The sequence below is a fragment of the Trichoderma breve genome, chromosome 2, assembly GCF_028502605.1.
Source record: "Trichoderma breve strain T069 chromosome 2, whole genome shotgun sequence".
Lineage (NCBI taxonomy): Eukaryota > Fungi > Ascomycota > Sordariomycetes > Hypocreales > Hypocreaceae > Trichoderma > Trichoderma breve.
This window is the reverse complement of record NC_079233.1, coordinates 4,934,987-4,956,986: the sequence shown is the minus strand read 5'-3', so window position 1 is coordinate 4,956,986 and position 22,000 is coordinate 4,934,987. Positions and strand designations below refer to the sequence as shown.

Sequence of the window (22,000 nt, the reverse complement as noted above, 5' to 3'; positions counted from 1 at the left end):
CACGCAATTTTGTTCTTGCGTCAACGATATCCGAGACTCTCGAATTTGTGTGACTTTTTTGCTTCTTCTTCTTCTTTTAGAAGGGGGGTGGATCGATCCACCGTACTCAATTAAACCTTGCCCACCCCCCTGTCCCAGTCCCGGCACAAAGGCAGACGAGACAGACAGAGAGAGAAAATAGTACGGCACAGAAATCTGCCCGCAGCCTCGATCAATTCGAAACGGCGGTGTACTACGTACTCAGAGTGTGTGACAGGCGTGTGGGATGTACCGATTCGGTTGATGCCAAATTTGGGAGATTGGGAGGAGCGCTAGCTGTGGGACAAGGTTCCACGATGGCTCTCTTTCGATACACGGCACTACTGCGCACACGTGCTTGGAATACGGCAGCCTCTTCGTACTGCAATGCATTCCTTCCATCCTGCAAGGCGGATCCTGCGGGTACTACCTTGGACCAGCTCGCCTCTGAGAGGACTGAGGATTCTCTTTGGGGAGATGCGATACGGATAAGCTTGCAGGTCCTTTGTGCTGCCATGTGATTACCAGGTAGCATTGGCGATCGGCTCGCAAGGCATCCGTCTGCCTGGATTTCCTAAGTACCGTCGTACTGTAGGACCAAAGCACGAACTGTGCCACCCAAGAGCTTGCATCCTTCAATTCGTTTTGACGTGCTAAATTAGTGCTGCTCGTACGGAGTGGCAGAGTACAGTATTACACCGACTGCCGATCTGTCAAAGTGTAAGACCTGTAATTGTAGTCCGGTGCTATTACTTCGTAATTCGTATACATTAGCAGCATGTACTATACCATCTAGTACTGACACTACGAGTACGCGATAATAACGGAATCCAGAGTGGCCGAAGAGGCCCTGCTGCCGGCCAAGCGAGACATTGGAATACCAGGCTCGGCCATATCAGCAAAATGTCTTAGCTGTGCCGTCTTGTTGTTATTTCGCATCACATGCGAGTACGAAGTACGCGTAGTCGCAGATGCAATGATCAAGGACAGAAATAAATGAGACATTGAAAAAGATAAGCAGGGGGTGGCAAGCGGCACCATCAGGCAACTATCCACCCGTCAAAAAAAATAAACGAAAAAAGAAACGAGAAAAAAAAAAAAAAAGCCCAGGCCAGGTACCCGTCCTGTCGCGGGGTGGCTCAGACACGAACAGAAAAGAAAAAAAAAGGATGACGCCTTATCCGACTTACCGACAGCCCTGTCGTGTTTTCTTATGAGTGAGGCGGATACGACGTCCACAAGTATCTTGCCCCGTGCGCAGCCTTTCCTTCCTCTCTCTCCAAAGACCCTTGTCCCCGGCTTGGGTGGACTCTTGTTAAAGTGATTCGGTTTTTAATACCCTTCTTCTTGGTGCTCCATCGTGGATCAAAGGACACGCCCGGATATATCCGTAGGCTCAACTTTTTGCCCTACTTGTTTAGTGAGTGTCCACTTTGTGATAAGATGATTTGTGTTTATCAATATATCATGTTTCGTTTTTTATTTCTTGTCTATCTCTGTAGAGGGCGTTGGGAAATTACAGCAACGGGCGCATCGTCGTGGACAAAGTACTCGGCAGTTTGTGATGTGTGCTGTCAAGCCTCCAAGAGCATCACACAATGCGAGCTGTCAACAAGACTAACCCCAACACATGCCATGCCTGTGACGATCCTGGGCACACAAAAACATCCGTGAACGAACTGCTATCAAAAAGACAAAGAGATAGAGGGCAAAAAAAGAAAAAGAAAAAAAAAGAGGACCCCTATGATTTCATCGCTGCCCCGCCCCGGATGACTCTTAATTTGGAACGTGCATCGATAGACGCATGCATGTGCTCACAGTAATTTAAATCCCATAATATTATATGCCCATGGGAGGCGGTCGGGTTATTTTTCTGGCGGGTAATGAATGCTCCGAAAAAAAAAAGGAAAAAAGCTCTTCTGTCAAATCTCACTGCTTCTCAACATATCACAGATGTCCCCACAGATGCCTGGTAGCACTGGCATGTTTTGGGGAGGAGCCTCTTGGATTGATGAGCATACCCCATGTTTTGTTGTAGGAGCTAGGACTGGCTGACAGCTTCATGGCATCAACTCGCATGTCGAAACCGCCATGTGAGTCATTTGCCCAGCCGCGGTGTTGAAGCCCAATGATAGACGCCGCCGTACGCAGGGATGGGGTGGGTTAGTTCCCTTTGAGCCTCACACACAGAGAGTCACTGCCTGGAGGGCGAACCACTGGGCGGACGACTCAACCATCCTATTCCAGGTCGGTGGGAATTTGTCAACAACGTGGGAGGGTAAGGCTGCAGGATGTGTCAGTGAAACGGAACGCTACTGGCCAGTTCGACTGCGTGAACGAGTGACATGCGGCAGAGAAGGGCGACGGCACTTTGCCCAAGTACATGGGCTTGTTGACGTGGTGTGACGGGCCAAACATCTGGACACCGCATCGAAAATGCCACTAACACGGCCAACAAAGCACACCTCACTCTTTTTTTTTTCTTGACCGTCAAAAAGTCCATGTCATCATCGACTTGTCTTTAGCTCGGTCTAGGAGCCTGGAGCCTGGGCGGTCACGAGCAACCCAGGCGGAACGGTGGGGGGTGCGTCTTACACATGTTGCTCGTTACCGAAGCCTCGGGCGGCAGCATGAATTTTTTTCTTTTTCTTTTTTTTTTCTGCCCGGCCTGGTACCCCCATCATTGGTTTGATTCCCACAGAGCGAAAACCCCCGATTGCCGACTTTCAACGTCAGTTGGCGCTTGACCGAGGCCTCGGCTCTGCATCGTCCCGCAATGCGGTGAGTGACGAACTAAGGCGCACGGAGCCCTGCTCGAGTCGTGATACCAAGCAGCTAGTATAGCGGTTTCGGTCTCTTACCGTATGTCAAGGCCTGCCTTTGAAATTGGCGTCTTGTTTAAGGCGCTCGATGGAAAAAATGGAAGAGAAAAAGAACAAGCACGGGCCTTTAGCCGCTTTTCTAGACAGATTTTTCATCGGGCTACATCTAGCACCGGCGAAGCCATTAGCAAGACTGGTGGCTACGAATATCGATGTAGATACCGGTCTAAAGAAGAGCCCGGTGTAAGCGCCCACCGGCCTCAATGCTAAACTCGTAATGCCAGACCCGGAGCTGTCAGTTAGACCAAGAAGGCATGATGCCTACAGGAACAACAAGCACCGTTTCACTCCCATCAAAATGTGTTACAGCCAGGGTGTAAAACGTCCAGCATCCGAGGGTAGCTGACGAGAGAAGAGACGTTCAAAAAGCTCCCGCCCCGCAAAATCGCGATCTGCTTCTGTGGCAGCCCTGCAGATCACCCAGAAAGAGAAGCAGGCATTCTCTCAGCAGTCTTTTTGTTGGCCCTCTGACGTCGTACTCGTGCCATGCCAATCTACTCTACACCGTACCGCTGCATTGAGATTGAGAAGGGCCATCAAAAAGCCGGGGGAATAAGACACACCCCAACTATGTACACCGCAAAGGGCCCATAGTCGGGTATCAAAGAACGCTAGATGGTTTTTTTTCTTCCTCATGAGCTTCGTAGCGCGGTTCCATCTTATCCACCGGCATTTTTCATGCAAAGCAGCTTTTTTTTTTTTTTTGCTAGCATTTTTTACCGCCTGGAATGGGATGCTATAATTCTGGCGGTCAACAAGAGGCGACTGCAGATATGCATCGGATTGCCGGACGGGGTCGGACTCTTGAATCGCAGGGGCCAAGACCGCCAAGCCCCGCCGAGAACTGGGGCGATTTTCCCTTGGAGAGGGCACCTGATCACTTTTTTGCTGGCCTTGTGTGTGATTGGCAATGTGTAGAGTAGCTACGTCGGCTACGGTGTGTGAATCACACGCGCACACACTCGCATTTTTTCAGAATATATGACAAAAATACGGACAGCGAACAACTTTGGGTTTGTCAGTTGTTGTTCGGAGGAACCCCCCTGTCTTTGGTTTGCCCTTTTCCTTCCTCAGCTCTGCATGGTCTAGGCCACGATGCTACTGTTGCTGTTTTCGTAGTGCTGCTTGTGCAAATCCAATTTGAGAAGTGGCCCTGCGCGCCCCACGATTCTTGCGCCGCACCCTTATTCCGTATTCTGATGTGCCCAGCTGGTCCTTGCGCCTGGCTGAAAACGAGGGTGAGATTGGAGCGAACGGTCCTGTGAAAATTAAGGACAGGATGAAACGTGCTAGAGCTCTTCTCCACAAAAAGAGGTGGCAGGAAAAGGAAATGGAAGGGCTTCGGCGCTAGAAAGAGTCGGGCTTCCAGAAGGCTTCCATACGGTGGAGCCGAAGGGCGTCTGGGCGCTCCGTTAAGGAGAAAGGAAGGGAGCTTGGAAGCGTCGAAAAGGCGAAAAACGGAGGCGAGTGGGCCGGGATTTGATGATATTCCTGGCCATGGCAAGGCAAGCGTCGACGTTACGGAGAAGAGCGGCTAGTCCGTTTCCCAATCGGTTCGTACGCCCGGGCGAGGGCGCTTGGGAGAGTCGAGATTTCGTGGTCATATTTCAATCATAGAGGCAAAGTGACAAGTGGAAAAGGTACATACGAGTAAAGAGGTACGAGTACGGCGCTACGCTACCAAGGTACGCTGCCTACGTGCGTGGAGTTCAATTGCATCTACCGGCCGACAATGAGTCTTACAACTGGCCTGACTGACTGGACTGGCTGCAACAGGCCAGTGTTGGAAAACGGAAAGGGGGGAGGGATACGTGTAAATGCGCTGTACGATATGTACTGCTACTGCTTGGCTGGCCGTGTTGTAGGCACCTTTGCGTTGTACAGGTAACATGGGGATATGGGATGGGGGAATGGCGGGCGGCAGCGGTACCTGCAAACGATGGCAAATGCAGCCAAATTCCGGTGAGAGGTGGCAGCCGTTCGTGTACTTTGGCTTGGCCAGGCCTGGGCTGGGCGGCGCAAGGCAAGGGAGGCTGCCAGCGCAATTTCGACGCGCAGACGGCTCTGGTTGGCTGCTGGAGCGAGGCCAGGCCTATTGACCAGAATTAGAATTCGAGACGGACGGCATCGAATCAATCAATCAAAGGGCACTCACCGTTTTCTGGTTGCCTATCTCGGCACTGCTGGCTGAGACGGTAGAGTTACGAGTTACAGGCAACACAACTGCTAGTAGCTTCAGGCAGACCGTGTCTGGTGTGTGTGTCTCTCTCCAAAAGTCAATCCCATCAAGTCCAGTCCATCCCACCGCCCTCCCTGCATTCAATTGGCAGCAGGGACCAGGGCTCGACAGCGCCTCTCCCCCCCTGTGCCTGTTTCAATTTCCTACCTGGCCCACGCTGGGCTGGCCGCTGCGTCACCAGCCAGGGTTGCATCAGCTGTGAGAAGCGCCCAGCGCACACGGGAAGGCCTGTGGGGGCTGCCATTTTGCGGTCTGGCTTTTCTGAGCACTAGAGCAGAGGGCAGAGGTACAAGCCCCGCTGGTACTCGCAATTCTGGGCTGACGTATGTGCAGCAATGCATGCCCGTCATGCTCAACAGGTACCCGCGTTGATTGTATCTCGTACTCTGCCCACCAATTCGCACACCCCCCTCCCCCCTGGTCGGATGCCTACTGCGACGCCCCCTGGGCTGCTGCGCTACGATACAAGTGCCCTCTCTCGTCAGATTCGCCTTTCCATTGCCTCTCCAAAATACATAAGGACACTTGCCCTCGCCTCTCCCCACGAACTGTCTACTCCCCAGATCATCAGAATCACAAAGCAACAACTTCTTGCACACCAAACCACTTAAACTATTCAAAGCCTCACAACTTGAACTTGCTACTCTAGCACTCAAGCCATCTACTCTCGACCACCATCAACTTACTTACACGGGACGCCGCCTTCTACCGTCGTCCACAACACCAAACTATCAAGCTCTCACAGCTTCAACAAACCCTCACAACCACAATGCCTGCTCAGCGACCTTCTCACCTTCCTCCCTGCCCGGGTCCCCCACCCAGCCGACCCCTTCCTCCTCTGCCCAAATGAGAGCCGCGCCCGCTCTGAGGAAGATATCTCTCGAGTATATCATAAACACTCTCCAACTTTGAGACAATGGCTACGCCTCTTCCTTGGCTAAGCCTTCTTGGCCATGGTTATCCGGATCTACTATACAAGGTTTCACAATTACTTCTTTTGCTTTGACCGCCAACTGGTCGACGGCACATCGCGAGCAAATCTGCTATGCGGAAGCGGATCTGAGCTGCACGTCACCACTTCTGCTGCTACTCTATACTCCGTACTTACAAAGTCGTTCCAACCGCTGCGGGGCTGGACATGACACAATCTATATGCGACCTGCTCTCCCGAGCTGGACATGCATATTCGGGGTCATCTGCTTTCGCTGCGCTGCTCGCGGCCGAGACTCCCCCCACCAAACCGAGTGGGCGTGTCGACATCGAATCACCAACCCTGGCTCTCATCGGCTTCTCAATGGCAACCTGAGCAATTCTCTCAACAACAACAACCGTCATAGCCGCCAGCATTTGGACGATGCCCCACCAAATCTCTCAAACCGCCTGGCCACATGACAGGCTGCGTTTAATCTCTCTCCACACCGTCCTCGCTGGCTCGAGCGGGTACTTGCACTCATCTTTCGATCATCGACTTCGCTTGTGTCGTGTATGTGACGCAATCTCATACACACACCCTTTTTTCTAATACTATGTAATATTTCTTGTACCTTTTCTTTTTCTTTCTTCTTTTTTTCATTAGCAATCTCACTTTGGCGTCATGCATTATCAACGTCTATGAAAGGCGGCGGGGGGGACACTCTACTGGCATTGGGAATTGGAAGGGAATCATGTACTACTACTACTACTGGAGCATTCGTGGGTTCGTCGCGGAATACCCTGGGATGTTGACGACTGGGTTTTGTTTTTTATTGGATTAGGTCGGGATACGATGGGCAGGAGATAACGATTGAAATGTGGGATTGAAACTACCATCTTGCCCCGTCTGGCAGTCATAGACACTACAATGAAACTTGGCATTTGCTGCTACCACTACTATTCTTCTCTCTCTGTGCTTCCCTTGTAAAAAAGCGTGTCTTGGTGCTATGATCTTGTTGGGTGATCGTCCGATGGGCAAAGTGACCTATCGCCCGCAATTTGAGACATTGTTATGGGGCATGTTTTATTAAACCAAACGAACGAGTGCTACGTTCCGCATTCATCTCGTGGCCGCTGCGCCTCCGGAATGCCAGGCCAGATGGCCAGGTTATGCGCACTTAGGCAGAGGGCTACGAGTGCTACTGAGTCGGTGGCCCAGCCCATCTCCGGACAAGACCCCTGGCCACGGCCGATACTCTGCTGTCTTTGTACTGTAAATCACTCAGATCATGCCAAGCCGCTGCCATCATTGCCGGTGCTCCGTGGACTTCCGTATACGCATTGGGGCAAAGGGAAAAATACTCCGTACGCTGTCCTGTCTCTGTTACAGTGCCGCCGCCGCCGCCAAGATAAGGCAGGAAAAGGCAAAGAAAAAAAAAGGGCAGGTGTTGCGGAATTCTGGGCACTTCCGGACTCCGTACAATTTGCCCTTTCTTTGTCCGTTCGGTGGGACGCTGGGATGTGGGGGAGAGAAAGTACTGGACGACTACAGTAAAAGGGCAAAAAAAAAAAAAAAAGGGACGGGGACGACATCGACTGGTGGCCGAGGTTATTCACGGGGAGGCCGCCATGGTCTGTTTTTTTACTAAGGCGGCTCCATCTGCTTTCTTGTCAAAAACTTAAGATACAGTAATTACACCGAAGGAGAAATGATTGACTGCCGGATTTTTGAGTTCAGCTTGCTTGGTGGACGCCATTCGGGCTGAACCGTGTCGGGATACCCATGTCTTGATTTTTTTCTTTTTAGGATGTGGACGAGATTTGATGAGATGAGGGTACGATGCGGTGAACGTTGGGGTGGCGGGCATCGTGGAGCAAAACTAGCACGTTGTCTAAAATGAAGCTATCCATTGAATCGAAAAAAAATCTTCTTTTCGGGCTTCTAGTGGGAGAATTTCCCACACCCCTTCTATCCAATTGTTTATTTTTCTTGTATTTTTGCTCTAGACTGACCGCTGATGGGTCTTGCCGCTGGGCCGAGGTGGCGGTGCTGTTGCTACCTTTCTCGTGGGCTAATTGGTAGCCTGTTTTTGAGTACGAAAGCGATGCTGGATGTATATTATTTTGGTTTCTAGTGTGGTGTTCATGACTCGAGGTTGATTGGTTTTGGGGGCCATGTTGGCTGAGTTCAATCCAGGATGCTTATATATCAGCTGGCATCTTGCGGAGATGTGATATCTATTTGTGTGGATAATGATAAAAACTGCGGGTTCGATATTATTTTTTTAGCACGTGTATATACTATTGATGCAAGCATCCATTACGACCTGAATGTAGCGTCGGTGGCAAAGGCAAAGCTCAATTGAAGTCGTATCGACGTTGTTAAATTACATATGCACGATTTAGGGGGTTGTTTTTTTCGATCGCACAATGTAATACCATGAGGCGACAAATCAAAACGCAGAGCCGTGCGTTGACGCAAGGGACTTTTCAGCATCAATTGTAAACAAACCGCAATTACGTACGGACTCGGGGGTCCAAGGGTCCGATCTTCAGGGGTCCTCGAGAAGAAAGAAGATCAAATCGAAGCCCTGCGCCGATGCCAACATCAAATCATAATTGATCTGTGCTCGTTCTCCGTACTGTAATATCCCTATGCACTGCATGAGCACGCTTTTGGCAGTGGATCTGGACTGGACTGCAGCAACTCCGTACTCCGTACATACAGCCATAAGGTAATTACCCCCTGTATCCCGTACGACTCTGCAGTGGCGATAACCGCTTCTGGCGACACCATCGTCAACTACAGCAGGAACCCGTCCATCTAGTGCCAGGGCTGTGGCGAATTGAATGTTTCAGAGTCTGGAGCCCCTTTGAGAGGCGCGCAGCCTGGCTGGGCGGAAAATCGGCCATGGGCTGCTGCCAATAGTTTGGACGGAGACGCCGCCGATGCGATGCGATGCCTTATTAGCCCATTTTGCACAGGCAGCGTTTCAGGCTGCTCAGCCAAGCGACGCGCATATTACGAGTATTATACGTGTATTACAATCCGTACTCGCACAGAAGATTCAGAATTGCAATGCACTGGTGTCTGCACCTTGTCTTGAGACGCAGGAGACGTCACGTGCCGTCGATCCTCGAATGTTTTCCGTGTTCCTTGTTCAACGAAGTGCGGCTGGACACCTGCCTGCCACGTATCAACGGGATCCCTGGCAGTCTAATATCGCGAAAGGCCAGGGGAGGTCGTCATGATCATCGTTGGCTGATGCCATCGGTGCTCAGTAGGATGCTCGATCCATGTCGCCAGTGAGTCAACCGATGAACGAATGATTGACACGTTCCCTTGCTTGCGTTTCAGCTGGCAAGGGTGTGAGGGAAGAAGGCCATCGTGATGGGCTCGTACGAGTTACCATAGCCGTGCTGTGCGTGTACTTGTGCCACATGACCTTGTCAGGATGTATTCGTAGAGTACGGCCGTGTTACTGGTTCCTTGGCGATGGATCGTCCTGCAAAGGCATCATGCAGTGTTACATACATTGGCTCTGATGCGAACACACAAAACATACGTACTTGCACAATAACTTGTACGAGCACTCCTTGTGTTTTTTCGACATTTACCCTAGCTGTGCGAACACAGGCAGCAAGCATGGCACAGACACCGCTTCTATATCAGGAATGTTCGTACTAGCAGGCTTAAAATCTGCCTACAGCCAACTCAGTCGTAGTGTCCATCTGCTTCTCTCGCTACTCCGTACTACTAGTAAGATTAAGATGTCTTGGCATCATGTCTTTGTGATAGGTAATATATCTCGACGTGTTTGCGGCCTCCATATCTGTCAAGGGGTGCCCCGGATTTCCCTTCGCCCTATCAAGCCACTTCACATGCGAAATGAGGACTGCCACGCTTCTAGCTATTCTCGTCTGTCTATCTTCCAGCCGCACTTTACCATAGCCGAGGCCAAGCCCTCTAGTACGAGTACGAAGTATAGACGCAAACATGGTGCTAATTTGCGACAGCTTGCTGCTTCTGGAGTAGGATACACGTGTAGTCTCTCAAATGGAGTGAGGCGTGACTTTTGACGAGATTGGGTGACCTGCATGTACTCACCTCAGCTGATATGATCGAGTCCATGACCTCACGAGCAGCGGGGACTGCTACCTTGTTCGACTCTGCCGATGGATGGCTTGCTGCCCCGCTGAATTGACTCACAGCTGTAAAGCACAGATGTATCTGCCCTGGCTACTTCTTGGTAGATAAGAGAAGAAATGCTTAACCGTTATGTTCTGTAAGAAACGGAGCTTGGATGCTCTACCGTGTAAAACTTGATGGTAAGTGAAGCTTTACATGGGATGCTGTTGTCAACTATTATGGATATTGAACATGATGGTAGCAATAGCTGATGAATAAGATGTTTACGTGTCAAAACATCGACAAGTCTGTCAGTTTCTTGCATTTACTCGCGTCAATTGGAATCGAATCGAATCCAATACGACTCTAGTAAATATTGAGGCTCAAAGGGCTATGAACTTGTACTAAGACGAGCTTTTAAAGAGAGTTACCTCCGCCAACTCGGCGGTCAATTATTAAGAAACTGTCTTTTCTAGAAAAAACTTTTACTTTGAGTGAGGTTAGATAAGTGTATTGCTTGTTGAATACATGGAAGCTATATACCTGCCGGAGCAATGTTTCTGACGTTGAACATAACATAGTTACATGACAAGCCCAGGCAATCTAAAACTAATAAAAGATGTGTATTGAGACGAAGTTTCGCCTGCGTGAATGTCGTCTTTGTTATGCTAAACATCGGTACTTGTACTTGGTTTGGTACGCTATGTCCTGCATAAACTGGTGTAAACTAAATGGCCTTTAGATGAGGCTTAAGTCTCCTTCTTTTGACCAAGTGCTATAATAATGAAAACCACGGGATGTTTAGTGATAATTTTGCAACATAACTTATTTTTTTGTTTCTCACAGACGAATTACTTCGATACGATACTTGCTACACAAGTTGCGAATAACCTGTGGTACTGAGTCTCTCGGCCTGTAAACATGATGAATACACGTAAACTTTTAGTGCACCACTCAATATTACCACTAAAATGCCCAGTATTATATCATATTTTACCCCGATTCATCTGAATTGGTCAATAACAAGTGCAAACTGCTCGTGTCAAGTATACAAGTATTGCCTTGTAGTTGCTGGTGGCACATCTCAACATTAGTGGGGCCCCCAAAATAGTGGGGTCGGTTGAACCTTTCTTGGAACTTGATGCCTCTTCTCTCAGTCTTGGGCATTTTCACAATCAACGACACTCTCAATCAACTCAACATAGCAATTGCTTGCCCTCTATTCAGTCTCAATTCGCAAAGCTTTCGACCATAGATCCAGCAAAAGCCTCATAATTCCATAAGCCGAGGTGATATTTTGTTGTGCTGCACCGACGTTGGAGTGGCCACAGAAGCGTTTCCGTTGAAGCGTTTCAAGCCTGGTTGAGATGCTGCATCTTCATGTCTGGGGCCCGGCCTTTGGCCTACCGTCCATTGATGCAGAGTGTCTGGCCATCATAGCATACTTTCACAACGCACTGCCCTCGTCATCATGGCGTCTCATCCCCAGCAATGATCCCGCCGTTAGCCCATCGAGTAAGTTTGTCAACTATGCATCAGGTGGCGAGGTGATATATGCGGATTCTGACCTTCAATTCAGATCTTCTACCAGCATTGCAGCATGAAGACAAATGGATAAGCGGATTCCAGCCTATTATAGAATATCTAACCTCAGCAGCCGTTTGTGACGCCCTGGACGAGGCGCTCAGCTCCATTCAACGGGCAGACAGCGTCGCTTATAGCGCCTATCTGAGAGCTCACGCGGGACCTCTGGTTGATCTATCATTATACGTCTCTGCGGCGAATTGGGCTGCTACCACCAGGCCCGCGTACAGCTCGTTGCTGACTTTTCCCCTGACATGGACCGTTCCGACGTTGATCAGGGCGGAAGCTATTAAGCGCGCAGAACATCTTGGCCTGGCCGAGCTGGACACCGACTTCGATCCCAATGGCGGCCTTCATCTCTCTGCGGGCAGAGACGCACTCCCCGAGACCTTCCGGCGGCATATTCCTTTGATGACCAAGAAGACTGTTCACGAAGAGATGACGCCGGAGCAAGCTACAGCGATAAGGCTATTCGGCCTGACTGAAGATTGCCTTACCGTGCTGGATGATTTGATCAAAGAGGGAGATGAAGAGCATTATCGATTCTTCACAGATGCTGCGGTCTCTTCGCTGGATTGTTTAGCTTTCGGGTACCTGGCTCTCATGCAGAAGCCTGCAGTTCCGCGATCTTTCCTCAAAGACTGGCTAGAGCCGAAAACTCCCAGATTACACAAATTCGTCGACTCCATGCTTGCTGCCATCACCACCCGCGGCGAACTTCCCTGGGTAACCCCCGAACCAACATCCGTCGCTCGCTTTGGCGGTCGCATTCTCGACTCCGTCTTGCGCCATATTCCCAACCTGGGGGAGCAGTATGCAGCTGAAATGCGCCATAGGGCCGAACGCCAGAAGACAGGCTTAGACCAGCGAGCTCTCATGCTAATCATGGGCGTAGTCCTCACTGGCTTGGCCACGGGCTATGGATTCCAGGCCTACAGGGCGATGCAGCCGTTTGGAGCATCGACTCAGTCGTGGAAGCCTAGACGGTCGCGGACAAGATTGAGCGAGTTTGGACAGCTTGGGTCAATGCTGAGCAGCGCCATGGGACCCTTTCAGCCTGTGCCGAGCGGCCTCGATTTGGGAGCTCGGGATCAAGGAGGGCCCAATGGAATGCTAGTAGAAGTTGATTCTGAAGTAGATTGAGAAACACAAACAAAAATACAAATCAATTTCGGAATACAGAACTTTACGCCAGGGTAAATGCCATTCTTCCTGATAAGCCCGTTCTACCGCCAATGGTATTTATACATTTTGATCCACCCAGGATATCATATTCAGTTTACATCTATTATTTAACTCCCGTGAGACAAAGCGCGTCCACTCTATATTTGCCGAATCTCCTTGCCCACCATCTCTGGTCGCTCAACTTCCCACTCATCTCTCAGGACTGCAAATGTCAAATCGGACACAAACAGACTCTGACCCAAACTCCACACCAAGGTTATGGCATAAAAGAAGTTGGCATTGCCGCTACCGGCATATATCCACAAATGGTAAAATGCAGGGCCGAGAAAGGTCGCGTAGAGCATGGTGGCAGAGGCGACGTAAGTGTATCGCATAATGGGGTATAAGTGACGGAACAGCGCTAGCATGGCGAGGAACAGACTCGTGTCCGCGATGGACGGGTAGGGCTTAAAAACAGCAAAGATGCCTAAAAGGATCGTCAAGACAGCCAGAGGCTGAGTGCGCAGTCGGATGGAGAGGCCGCCAACGTATATTACAAGGTGTAGCCAGAAGACGGCAAGGAAGAAGGCCCGGAAAGAATCGAATATTTCGATAAAAAAGTACCACCATAGTCCGACGGTGGGGGTCAGGTCGGACAAGGTGAGCTGGATGCCATATGTTCGAGCTAGAAAGTCCCACGAGTTGCCTGTGAGCGCAAATGACATGGCCAGCAGGAGGGAGATGCAGACAGCTGCGATGAGAATAGCCCTTATGGAGAACTGGATGGCGGAATCAACCCGTCGCTTTTCGGATTGGCGGTCGTACGCGAGGAGAACCAGAGGTGGGAGGAGGAGAAGCGGGTACATGGAAAGGTAGGAAGCGAATGAGATGGCGACCATGGCGTTGAAGGGAGAGCCGGACAGAGCTTTTGCAATAGCGAAGAGAATTGCGCAGTTTGTGAATACGCTGGTTGATCGGCCAATGCAGGTGGCTATGGTGTATGGGTTGAATAAGAAGCTATATGGCCTATAAGTTAGCAACTGATTCTATGCTCCATCAACTCTTATGGAAGGGAAGCCTTACGCCGCAGCTACCAGAAGCCCTGATGATCTCTTGGCTCGCCGAGGAGATGTAAAGTGTTTCGACTGGCCGGCCTCTCCCGAATCTGCAATCACGAGGAGCGCATATGCGCTGAGAAGATCGACGAGGATATATAGCAAGGACGTGAAGATGGGCCAAGCCTCGACGTCTGGGAGGAGCGAGAAGAGAGGGAGGAGCAGCGGCGCCTGGTGGAAGACACCGCCATCGTAGGGCCAGACATTGTGGTTATACAGGAACAATCCCTCCTGTACTACGGAAAAGTCAGTGCACCGGACTCAATGCCGCCTCTCGGCTCTGGGAGTTGCGATGCGCCTTACATCGTTTGAAGCTCGTCACGGGGGTTGAGATCTCGACGCGGCCCGTCAGCAGATCCGGCAGGCTGGGGAAGGCGGTGGACAGGACGAGTCTCAGCAAGGCAGCGCCAGCGAAGACGCCGACCTTGCTCTGCAAAGTCATGGTGGTCGACATGGCATCTCCTAGGCCATATTGGAGGAGGATCTTTGGGATGGCTCTGCTGAAGCTCGGCGGATTGGAGGGACCAGGATCGAGGCCACTTGGCCGCAGTTGAGCCTCGCTGGCCAATCACAGCAGCAGCCTGGCCAGAGCTGTGCCTGTTTTGCTGTTTTACAGGCACTCTTCGAAAGTGGCTTGTTAGTGGCTAGTGAGTGGCTAAAAGTGGACCGGGCGGTGAGGCACGACTTGGGCTGCTAGTCCCCTTACAGACAACGGCCCAGGCGGTGGCGCATGGCATTAAAATTTCCGGCCTGGTAGCAAGAAAAAAAGTTCAAACAATTGGCGATTGGTTTACTGCCCCGCGGATTTTTTTCCACAGAGCATCAAAACCTTGCCATATAAATCGCCAACAGTCGACACAATGGCGCGGATAAAGAAGAAGGGACAGGCCGGTGCGGCCAAGAACTTCGTGACGCGAAACCAGGCGATCCGAAAATTGCAGCTCAGTCTTCCCGATTTCCGAAAGCTTTGCATTTGGAAGGGCATCTATCCCCGAGAGCCTCGCAGCAAGAAGAAGGTTTCCAAGTCGTCCACTGCCTCGACCACCTTTTACTACACCAAGGACATTCAGTATCTTCTTCACGAGCCGCTGGTGCAAAAGTTCCGCGACCACAAGGTTCTCGAGAAGAAGATTTCAAGAGCATTGGGCCGAGGAGATGTCAGCGATGCCGCTCGACTGGAGGGCAATGCAAGCCGACCAGACAAGACCGGAAAGCCGACCTACACTCTGGACCATGTTGTCCGCGAGCGCTACCCGACTTTTGTCGACGCATTGAGGGATCTGGATGACTGTCTCTCTATGCTCTTCCTCTTTGCCAACCTGCCCTCGACCTCCATGGTGCCCGCCAAGATGATTGCCCGCTGCGAGCGATTGTGCCTCGAGTTCCAGCACTATCTCATTGTTTCCAAGAGCCTTACAAAGTCCTTCTTGTCTATTAAGGGTATCTACTACCAGGCAAACATCCAGGGCGAGGAGGTTCTGTGGCTGGTTCCGTACAAGTTCAACCAGAGAATTGTCGGCGATGTCGACTTCCGTATCATGGGAACCTTTGTCGAGTTCTACATGACACTTCTCGGCTTTGTCAACTTCAGGCTTTATACCTCAATTGGCCTCAAGTACCCGCCCAAGTTCGATGCTGTCAAGGATGAGGATGCTGCCGAGCTGGGCGCCTTTACCCTGGAAGGCAAGACTCTGGTTGGCAACGAAGAGCAGAGCAAGTTGGAGGACGTCGCCCACAAGCCAGACCCCAAGGTCCAAGCTGCCGTCAACAAGGTTCTCAAGAACATGACAAATGGTGCTGCTAATGACGACGCCTCAATGGCAGGCACTCAGGAGGTAGATGAAGATGCCGCTGGTGCCATTGACAAGTTCGAGCCCGCTGCTCCTGGAGGCGACATCCTCCCCCAGCCATCATACACTGGCACCAACCCCAACAACCTCTTTTCAAACTTCACAATTTACCTGTCCCGTGAGACTCCCCGCCAGCCCCTAGAGTTCATCCTCAAGTCTTTCGGCTGCAAGCGTGTCGGCTGGGACGCCGTCCTCGGTGGTGGCGCTTTCACAACTGATGAGCTTGACCCATCAATCACTCACCAGATCGTCGACCGACCCCCGATACAAGCTTCAATGAATGAGGAAGGTGATGGCGAGGATAACCAGACGGCGCAAAAGCTGGCAGCCAACAGACGTGTGCCGGGCCGGATATACATCCAGCCTCAGTGGGTCTGGGACTCTGTCAACGATGGTGAGCTCAAAGAGCCTCATGTGTATGCGCCAGGTGCATCACTGCCACCGCATCTGAGTCCCTTTGTCAGAAAGGTGCAGGGAGCCTATGATCCCACAATGTCTCTTGAGGAGCAGGAGACTGAGCGCGAAGCCCTCGAGGCTGGTGACGATGATGAAGAGGTTGATGCGGATGAGACTGTAGAGGGCATGGATGTTGCAGAGGATGATGAGGATGAAGATGAAAACGAGGACGAGGCCGACGAAGATGAAGCCGAGGATGAAGAGGATGAAGATGAAGATGAGGATGCAGATGAGGCTCTACAGCGACAGATTGAGCTTGAAGCTGAAATGTCTGGCAAGACAGTCAATTCAAAGGCTGCTAACCCGAAGACCAAGGCCAAGGAGGATGCAAAGAAGGCACTCGCAAAGAAGGCCCGTGAAGAGGCCGAAGACCTGGACCGAGCCAAGGGAATGCTGAGCAAGAAGAAGAGAAAGCTCTTTGAGCAGATGCAGTACACAAACAACAAGAAGAGCGCAGAGGATGCTAAGCTGCGATCTAAGAGGAGAAAGCTGGAAAAGGAAAAGGCCAACGGCAAGGCGTAATTTTCGGGACGTACTGTTACTGTTTAATACACTAGTAAATAGGATTCAACGGCGTATATGCGATGAAAATAAAATGGATTTCTCTTTAATACGAACATGTTTTGAGATTTAGAAACGGCGTAATGATGCTTACGAGATTGATGTGAAATGTGTGAGAGCGCTGTGTAAATGAGGACTACGGACTCAGAATTTTCCTAGCACGTGAACTTATACTTTTCACCACGGTCTTCAACCTCAACTTTTCATCAACATTGGCATTAAGCATTCATTTCATTTTGCACGAAACCTATTAAAACCCTGTTCTACGATGTCCTTAAATATTTAATTGTTCATAAGCCTTAGTGAACTCATTTATGTCACGAAGCAGCTGTCTGTCGCTGATGAGGTGATTGCCGGCCAAGGCATGGATCGAAGCTCTCCCGAATGGGATCTCGACAGCGACGAGATCGCATCCGTCACATCCCAAGATCTACACGATAACCGACCAAACCGATGGACGGGAACCCAGAGAACATGGCAGCGCTTGACGGCGGAGGAGCGGCGGCTCTGGCAATCGATGGAGGCTGTCGAGGGTCAAGATTTGGCGATTCACTTGTATAACGCATATGCGCTGAAGAGGCGCGGAAGAGATTCTCAAACTGCGCAGGATGTGACGGTTACCTTGGTACGCTTCTCTTGCACCAATTTCATTGATTGACGCATCACCTGTCTCTTGACTCATGAGCAATGGCTAGAGCGCTGGGCTGACATTGGGCGACAGGAAAACGGAGAGCAGGGCATATGGGCGCCTCCTCGAGTTTGGACAGCGTGGCCGCTAAACGAAAGTCGTGTTCCACAGCAGAAGCACATTCGGAGAGAGGATGACGATGGGTATGGGAGATTTACATTTCGCAAGGCGGAGCGACGGATGCCTAGCTCTGAGCTGCATGAGGAGCTAGGAGCGACGATATTGAGGCTGGCTGGGGAGCGTTTTCACAGAAGCAAGGCTAGAGAGCAGAGGAAAACTGTGCTTGCATCTATTGAGGCAGATCTAACGCCTTTGAATCAAGGCGAATCTCAGAGAGAAGGCCAAGACACATCCGGCGTATTGAATCCATCTTCTGAGGATGAGAAAATGATGCTTGATGATGAAGGGGGCGAAGATGAAGCAGCACTACCAAAAAGAAAGAAGGGAGAGATACCAGGGTCCAAAGAGCCTGTTATGTCTTCCAACGACGATCTATCTTATGAAATCATTCGGCCATCTGTTCGACATATACTTTCACAGCTCGACTCGACCTTGCAGATCCTCCACAATGCTCGCATCGCCACCACAAACTATGCATCCGATTCTTCAGCAACCTCCGACTCGGAATCTGATGCCAATTCCGGCCGCAAGCGTGGACGTGGACGTCCTCGAAGTACTCACCTCACAGGGACGGAAACCTCGCCTCATCCAGACGGCGCAATCACCCCGAAAGCTAGCAAAAGAGGCCGTCCACGGAAGGTCCACATCCCTCACGAAGGCGAGACGCATGAAGAAATGCTTATTCGCATCGCCCGCCAATCCCACAGAAGACTCCCGACAGTAGCGCAAGACAGAGACGCAGCGTTCGAGGAATGGCTTCGCCAGGGCGATGAGAGGCTGGCGCGCGAAGAGGCCCTCCTTAGAGAGGAGGAAGAGCTGGGCATCGAGCCTCAGGACAGCGCCCAGGAGAGACGGCTTCGCAGGCTTGGCCTCCGTGACTGGAGCGACGTTGTCGGCGCTGCTGCCCTGGCAGGCTTCTCGCCTCAGGTTATTGCCCGGACGGCAAAGCGATGTGCTAATCTATTCGGCCAAGGCATGGTGATGAGGCGTCTGGACGAGGCGCCTGCTTCCAGAGCGCCGGCCTTTCACACCATGGAGTACCGGCCGGAGAAGATCAAGCTCGGCTCGGACGAAGATTCAGATTCAGACAGCCAAGCGGGTGCCGCAACTGCTGCTTCGTCCCGCAACACGCTCTCTCGCCAGGCGTCGCTGGCCCGCCTCTCGAGCCGCGGCCGTAGTTTGTCCCCTTTCCGCGGCCGCTCCTCGCCTCACTCGGCGTCCTCCGCCTTCGGTACACCTAGGAACGGAACCCCTAGGAATCGCTCGCAGTCAAAATCCCGATCGAGGTCCCGCTCTTCGGCAGGCTTCCACCTTTGCCCGGTCCCGACGTGCGAGCGCTCGGCTACGGGCTTCACGAGGAGGCAGAATCTACGGCGGCATATGCAGCTTGTGCATCCTGGAAGGGGAGACGAGGATGAGGAGTGGGATAGTGAGGATGAGATGCTCGGTGCGGTGCATGTGGATGGTTTCTTGAAGCCGATTAATCCTGCTAGGGGATGGAGGGAGAGCGTGGCGGCGAGCTCGTTGGTGATTAGGAAAAGAGGGCGAGAGAGGCGGACGGGAGAAGATGACGACGATGACGATGATTATAATAGGGGGTCATGACCATGATGGTCGAGTTGAGACATGATAGCTTGAAAAATCACAAGCTTTCAAGGACAAAAACAACAGTTCACACAAAATGCAATAGAGAGACCAGTACCCATTGGTTTTTGGCTAATTCTTAAAATTCGCTATTTGATTTAAATGCAATCCTCTCCATGACTTATGTCTATACCCAGTGACGCCCATGTAGTGTACAAGAAATCCCGACATCTCGCAGCCTTGAGGCGCTCAAACAGCCATGCATACAGAATGGTGAGATGAATAAATAGCCTTAAACAAAAGAAAAAAGAAAATAGAAAGGAGATAGGAAATAAAGAGATAAGAAGAAAAGGGATATAGATAGTCTCCTTATGTTCTCTTTTCATGTTATAAACCAGTAAAAGAAAAACCTGCTACCGCTTTGCTTCGCTCTTGGTCCTGGCATCAAATATGATCATCGCTAGTTTCGGCGTCTGTTTCGGCGGGCGTTTCGTGCTGTACCTCGCTCTGTGTTTCGTGTTCTGCTTCACTACGAGCCTCGGGCTCTGCTTCACTTGGCGCCTCGCTTTCTGTCTCACCCTCGGCGGTCCTCTTTCTCGCCTGCTCAAGCCTTTCCACTGCATTCCTGATGATTTCATACTGCTCACTCAACGTCGTTTGAACCGGTGCTCCGGACCCTTCTTCCCAAACCTCAGAAGAATCTTCATTGCGATTGAGCAAGTCACCCAGATACAGCTGAATATCCTTGAGCTCTTCAATTAGGGAGAGGAGATGAGAGATGGTGTTGGAATACTGCGCATCCACCTTCTTCAACAGCACAATTTGCTCATCGAAATTGCGAGGCTCTTCCATGAAGCTGCCGATATAGGCCCAGATGGAGGAGAGCAGCGAGTCAGGCTTGGCGGTTCTTGCTCCAGGGAGCTGTTCAGCTTGTTCGTTGATGACGCCCAGCTGTGTCTGGCTCTGGTGGAGGAGCAATAAGAGGGCTTTCCCTTCATCGAGGAGTTTTCCCAACCGTTCTTGAACGAGGGTGACATGTTCAGAGTATTTATCCAACAGAGCGCGATCGTTTCCGGCTTGTTCTGATGTTCTGAATAGACTCAGCGGCCGGATGGCCCAAGCTATGGCCGGAGGCAATGAGGGTGCTTCGGGTTCCATAGATAGGGAATTGATGTGTCGTAGGGTCCAGCGGTTGATGTTAATGATGGAATCAACAGTTGATCCAATGTGGATATAAAATGTCTGCAAATCCGAACCTGCTCTGCCAACCTTTTCAATATAGCCGTTGAGCTCCAAAATGAAATCTTCTCTAGCTGCAATTTCGGTCTCTTTGAGGAGAGACCGAAGGTTTCGGGTAGCCATTTCTGAACTCTTGAGCTCAAGGGGCATGGAGAGACCATATGCGCTCTTATCCAGCACACTCTCAAATCCAGATTGAACCTCCATAAGGCTTGTGAAGTCGATGGAAGAAGCAGCAGCACGCTGAGATGTCTCGGCCTCGAAGAATGGAATTTGAAAGTTGGAAACACCCGGGATATCTTGCAAAGATGTAAATGAGAATGATTGGACCTTGTCGCGGGCGTCTTGGACAGAGATGCCATTGATATGAAAGAAGTATGCAACGAGGACGATTGCGACGGGTATTATAGTATAACGGAACGCTTGAAGCAGTCTCTCGGAGGAACTGGATGCTGATGAGCCTGGCTTGGCGTGGCCCCAATTAAGCGAAGCCTCGTTTTGCTCCTTCAAAAGTCTGGCATATTCTCTTTCCTGGTCTTCGTGCCAATTAGCAGGGGCCTGCTCGTGCTCAGAATCCCACACGCTGCCCTCTTCGCTATCATCATCGGTAGTTCTGGCAGTCCGTGAGGCTTCGCTCGCAACTAGATTGTTGGCTTTAACGAGAGGCATTCGGAGTGGCATTTCGGGTTGCGGATAAGAAGTACGCTGCATCGATGTGGCAGCACTTGAGGGAAGCGTAGGGCGGAACGGTTGTCGCAAGATGACATCTTCGTCGTTTTGGAAATTGGCAAAGTCGCGAATGCTGTCCTGAGAGGCGAAGCTCATGTTGTTCTGACTCTGGGAGAAGGATTCTTGGGTGGGAAACCCAGAAGAGGGCATGGCGCTTGACGGAGGGCTGAAGTCTTCGCCGGGCAGAGGATCAATGATGCTTGTGTCGAAGCTGTCGTTTTCGCCGTCGACGAGGCGCCATGATCCCTCGGCGGGAATTTCTCGCCGGCGCGGTGCCATATTGTGTCGGAAGTCGGGCGTGAAAAAAGAGGGAGAGATTTAGTGGCGTGATCGTAGGCGATAAGGAACGGTCATGTATTGTAGCGGTTTGTTGTGTTGATGGATAGCGAGGTGGCGGTGTTGGAGTTTGGCGATGAATCCAATCAATCTCTCATCTCCGACCCAATCCTTCGCGATGTCGTTAAATACGTCGGGGACTAGACGTCACAATTCAATGCCGGCCGCGGGGCTTCTAGATAAACCCCGAAGCGTGAATCGCGAGGCCGGGGTCGCAATCGCGCACGAGGCAGCAGCTGTTGATATAAAGTGCTTTTTGATGGACGTGAGTTGGCGGGATCGCGTCGCGACGGGCAATGAGTCACACAAACGACAGCGAATAAGAAGAGCAGCGGCTCCAGGAAGAAGCGCAAGCGCAAGCACGAGCTCGAGCAGCGGCTAGGCAGATGCGGCC

At 51.2% G+C, this 22,000-nt stretch overlaps 4 protein-coding genes across 4 annotated transcripts; 2 read left to right on the top strand and 2 right to left on the bottom strand.

Moving 5' to 3' along the window:
* Positions 1–11,547: 11,547 nt before the first annotated feature.
* On the top strand, positions 11,548–12,907 carry T069G_03724 (outer mitochondrial membrane transport complex protein domain-containing protein; the record flags this gene model as incomplete). The annotated part of the gene is made up of 2 exons (XM_056170934.1): positions 11,548–11,695; positions 11,760–12,907. 2 exons carry the CDS (start codon positions 11,548–11,550, stop codon positions 12,905–12,907), a joined length of 1,296 nt encoding a protein of 431 aa, XP_056031826.1.
* A 179-nt stretch (positions 12,908–13,086) lies between these two features.
* Positions 13,087–14,485, bottom strand: T069G_03723 (GPI transamidase subunit PIG-U domain-containing protein; the record flags this gene model as incomplete). The annotated part of the gene is made up of 3 exons (XM_056170933.1): positions 13,087–13,945; positions 14,012–14,279; positions 14,347–14,485. The coding sequence occupies 3 exons, from the start codon at positions 14,483–14,485 to the stop codon at positions 13,087–13,089; spliced, it is 1,266 nt and encodes a 421-aa protein (XP_056031825.1).
* Positions 14,486–14,903: 418 nt separating this feature from the next.
* Positions 14,904–19,323, top strand: T069G_03722 (RNA polymerase I specific transcription initiation factor domain-containing protein; the record flags this gene model as incomplete). The annotated part of the gene is made up of 8 exons (XM_056170932.1): positions 14,904–16,431; positions 16,489–16,867; positions 17,214–17,535; positions 17,632–17,877; positions 17,932–18,271; positions 18,332–18,813; positions 18,862–18,949; positions 19,022–19,323. 8 exons carry the CDS (start codon positions 14,904–14,906, stop codon positions 19,321–19,323), a joined length of 3,687 nt encoding a protein of 1,228 aa, XP_056031824.1.
* Positions 19,324–19,746: 423 nt separating this feature from the next.
* On the bottom strand, positions 19,747–21,549 carry T069G_03721 (uncharacterized protein; the record flags this gene model as incomplete). The annotated part of the gene is made up of 1 exon (XM_056170931.1): positions 19,747–21,549. The coding sequence occupies one exon, from the start codon at positions 21,547–21,549 to the stop codon at positions 19,747–19,749; it is 1,803 nt and encodes a 600-aa protein (XP_056031823.1).
* Positions 21,550–22,000: the final 451 nt, after the last annotated feature.